The following is a 4,083-nucleotide window of genomic DNA, read 5'->3' as shown; positions in this document are numbered from 1 at the left end:
ATAAAAGTAAGGAAAAATGAAAAATTATGATGTTTATGGTAAAGTAAACAGAGACAGTCCCGGAACCGAATTTGGGCAAAAAGGAATAACTAAAGCTATTGATGGATCCTGGGTCGAAACGGTGCTTGTTCCGAATATAAATACTTAACAGACTAAGCTGTTTAAAAGAATGAGAACTGTTAAAGGGCATGCTTTATTTATTAAATTTTCTTTTAATAGTTTTAGCTTCTTAATAGAAACCAATAACTTCAAAGATATTGATATCAAAGTAGCGAAATCAATCATTCGCTTGAACGTCACCAATACACATCCCCCTTCTAGCTCTTTGATTTCTATTGGAAGTTGTCTGTACAACAGCTAGCATTGTTTAAATTCAGACAAGCTTGTTATTTTTAAAGGAAAAATAGACACAATAGTTTATAAATGTACTAAAAGAGGATATCAGAAAAGCCACTCTTTATTTCATTCCAATTTTTTAAGAAAGATAACCCAACCCGTTTATTATTAGTATCATGCCCCTCAAAAATTGATCGACAGTAGCCAATAAAGGAATCTTTAATCGCAATAAAGTATTGATTCTTACAGCAACCGATAAAATCTTTCTATCAATTATAGAAGTATTTAAAAAAAAAATTAAATAAATCTTTTCCTTGTAAAAGCTTTAGTTAAAACTAGGTCTATATACCTTTCATTCTTAGAAGGGGCCTTCATTCGATAATTGCCTAAATTTAATTTTTTAGGGCACAAAAAATAAAAAAAAATATATTAAATGATTTATTTCAAAAAGGATTTTTATAATTTTAGTATATAACTCGGCAAGCTCTTAATTGCTCTTATTTATTACGTAACGTCTTTTAAAAGTATTTTGTATTGGCCAATCATCAATATGGTTGTGGTTTGTCCCATGCTCTTTTCTCATTGAGCCTTTCATGTGCACCCAAAACCCCTCTATTGTATTTGTATGTGTACCATTGTCCCCTCTAAACCCCACAGAACTATTTAACCAGGGTTGCTCGACTCCTAACGCAAAAGCAGTAAACGGATACAACGAGTGTACATCCGTGTATAGAACGTTTCTATTAACGACAACTCCACCCATATCTGCGGTAGGGTCGTCAACGGTTCTAGTTTCAATTTCTACAAGAGAAGTTTTCGCTGGTTTTTTATAAATACCGCCGAATATCCAAACTGTATCGAGAATAGCATCATCTGCGGCTTCGGGGCAACGAACAACCCCGCGTCTTGATAAAACACACTCGTAAACTTCAACAATAATACCTAGTCCGTCTAAAAGAACGGGTCTCTGTTGGATATAGACTCTGTATGCATCTAGAAGCAGAGCTTTATATCTTGCTATTGTAGAGTCGGATAAAAACAAAAAATGATTGACCTGACAATGGCTTGCATCAAGTATGAGGAGATAAATCAAGTGCACTACATCTGTTAGAAAGATCCGAGAGCGAAACAAATAATGTCGCTTTTGACTTTTGCGCCCCCGGGCATCTATACAGTATCACATATAAATCAGTAATTAGCCCCATATGAGGACATAATTCTCTACAATTATCACAAATCACTGTTGTTGTGTCATGTCCCGTGTCAGGTAACCAAAACGAAAGCTAAGTTCTGCTAAAGCACGAATATTTTTATTGTATTTCAGATTCTTCTTTGAGTAACCGTACTTGGTGAGATTTCATTGTTTTTATAAATTTTCATTACCCTTCTTTTCAAAATTTTTATTTATAAAAAATTCAAAAAAATAGCAAGAAAAGAGGAGAATAATAATTTAAACAAAAAATGTTGTGGATACCACATGTTGATATAATATTATTTGATTACAAATAAAAATTTAACTCGTTCATACAAATAAAAATTTTATCTTTAATCCCTATCCTTATAAAGGGTAAAAAAATATAAAAAAATATTTTGATTGAAAGACCAAACAAGTAGAATATAATGTTTTATATATTCATTTGTGATATAGAGTATCACAACAAATCACAAGCCAATATATACAGGATATTCACCACCGAGGTAAGTCCGTATATTAAATTCTAAGGAAGCCCAGTTAAGGTTTATTTTTAGATCCTTTTACAATTTATAAATTTTCTTTTAGTTTATCGAAAATAAAAACTATAAAAAGAAGGGTAGATGAATTATGGAAAGATCAGTAGTAAGCAATTAGAAATAAATGGAGTGATTCCACAAATAGTAGAGGAACACGAAAACAATCAAAAAGCATAGTTGAATATTATTTAAAGTTTAGGAAAACCCCTTCAGTACAGGACAATATTCAAAATTAAGATATTTTGGTAATAACTTATTCCACATTTATATATTTTAATTTATTAAATAAGAATGTTTGTTTGCAATATTGTCATAATGCAACCAGCACATGACTACTGTCATGCCACAAACATGAAAAATAATTGTTTTGGGATTTCCAAAACAAAACTGATGGTCTGAAACAGTGTTTTGAAATGAAGCAATGTTTTATATATTACTATTTAAAGAAAAATAATTTTAAAAGGATGCGTGAAGCAACTAAGAAGAGTATTAGAAAGCTTTCGAACTTTAGAAATCTTTATATAATAAATAGTTTTGTTGAAAAGTATTACATATTTGGTTGTTACCCTTCGGGGCAAGACATTTAAGCTTTAAGAGAATAAGTCCCCTTAAAGTTGAGAATAATAGGGATAATACAAATAATAACATAATTCTATTTGATATGAAATAAATTGGGGGGGGGGTCTAATCCGATGTTTAAAGAGATTTGTGTGTTATTGGGGATATCAGGAGTATGAATGTAGTAACTTGGTTTTCTAATTTCGAAAAAATAGCACAAGAAAATGAATGGAATAAGAATCAAATTAGTAGAGCGTTAAAAAATTTAATAAAAGATGTTGAAATAGATAAAAACATTTAACGGAAGAAATGTCAAAAATTTAATCCATAATAGTCAAAGAAATATACGGTGATGAAGCAATAATTATTAAAAATCAATTGAAAAATATCAAACAATATGACTTTAAAAACATTAAAAAGTATAAATATACTATTTTAGAAAAATCAAATCTGTATAGCCTAGGTGTTGGTTGTACTAAAGATGAGTTTAATCGTAATCTCGTCCAAGCATTCTTTGATGGATTAGGTAAAAGAACGAGAGAGGATTTTATTGAATGCAATTTGATGTATGATTTGGAAGGGACAGAGAAACATTTACGTAAACTCGAAAAAAACACTCTGTAATGAAGGATTGTTAAATGAAAATAAAAGTATTAAAAACAATGGAATTATGAAAAGAAATTCAATAAAGGAAAAGCCTTAAAGGCAAATATTTATAGTAACCGGTGGTGTCCAAAGTGTAGAAACACTATGCATGATACCAAATATTGTTGGTGGAAAAGAAAAATATAACAAAAAAAATGATCAAAAGGATAAAATTGATCGGGTTATTGGCGGAAAAAGCTTTGAGATTGAAAGCGTTAAAATTCAAGCTATAATAAACGTCGCGAGTTCGGCTCGCACCCGGGACATAGCCGCACATCTTATTTTTTGTTACAAATTTTGAACTTCGACGTTTTTTACATTATATTATAGACGGCGCCCCATTCCAAAACCTATACTTAAACTTAAATATTCTTATACAGGAATCGAACCTGCAGATTCTTTCAAATGTACCAAGATAAATCCAACTGCGATACTTGTCACGCACATTTTATTAAAATTTTACATAAATAATTTTACAAGTGGGGATTTGTTGAATAAAGGTGGGTTAGAAATATTTTAAATTCTGCAATATATTTAAAAATAAAGAAAATGAATTTTTTTAAATTCTTTATTTTTAGCCCTTAATGGTATCAGTTATAAATGATAAGGAGGAATATGATGCAACAATGGCCATCCTTTTAAAGCTGCCGTTAGAGACGGATTTGAATAGATACCAAGTCTTTAGGTTCCGTAAGAAGGCGGAACACCTTCTTGTACTAAATGACACACTCTACTTAAATGTTAGAGAAGGACTGCACAAAAAAGTGTTCTACAAGACCCAGGTCGATATCATGGCATTAGAGATTAAATGAC

General features: G+C 30.8%; 3 protein-coding genes across 3 annotated transcripts; 2 read left to right on the top strand and 1 right to left on the bottom strand.

Annotated features, from left to right (window-relative positions):
* Positions 1-823: 823 nt before the first annotated feature.
* On the bottom strand, positions 824-1,099 carry AAJ76_2090002985 (hypothetical protein; the record flags this gene model as incomplete). The annotated part of the gene is made up of 1 exon (XM_024474556.1): positions 824-1,099. The coding sequence occupies one exon, from the start codon at positions 1,097-1,099 to the stop codon at positions 824-826; it is 276 nt and encodes a 91-aa protein (XP_024329580.1).
* A 1,701-nt stretch (positions 1,100-2,800) lies between these two features.
* Positions 2,801-2,926, top strand: AAJ76_2090001283 (hypothetical protein; the record flags this gene model as incomplete). Its single annotated transcript, XM_024474554.1, has 1 exon — positions 2,801-2,926. One exon carries the CDS (start codon positions 2,801-2,803, stop codon positions 2,924-2,926), a length of 126 nt encoding a protein of 41 aa, XP_024329579.1.
* Positions 2,927-3,854: 928 nt separating this feature from the next.
* On the top strand, positions 3,855-4,082 carry AAJ76_209000229 (hypothetical protein; the record flags this gene model as incomplete). Its single annotated transcript, XM_024474555.1, has 1 exon — positions 3,855-4,082. One exon carries the CDS (start codon positions 3,855-3,857, stop codon positions 4,080-4,082), a length of 228 nt encoding a protein of 75 aa, XP_024329578.1.
* Position 4,083: the final 1 nt, after the last annotated feature.

The sequence above is a fragment of the Vairimorpha ceranae genome (genome assembly GCF_000988165.1).
Source record: "Vairimorpha ceranae strain PA08 1199 chromosome Unknown NODE_209, whole genome shotgun sequence".
Classification (NCBI taxonomy): domain Eukaryota; kingdom Fungi; phylum Microsporidia; family Nosematidae; genus Vairimorpha; species Vairimorpha ceranae.
This window is presented reverse-complemented; position numbering and strand designations above follow the sequence as displayed.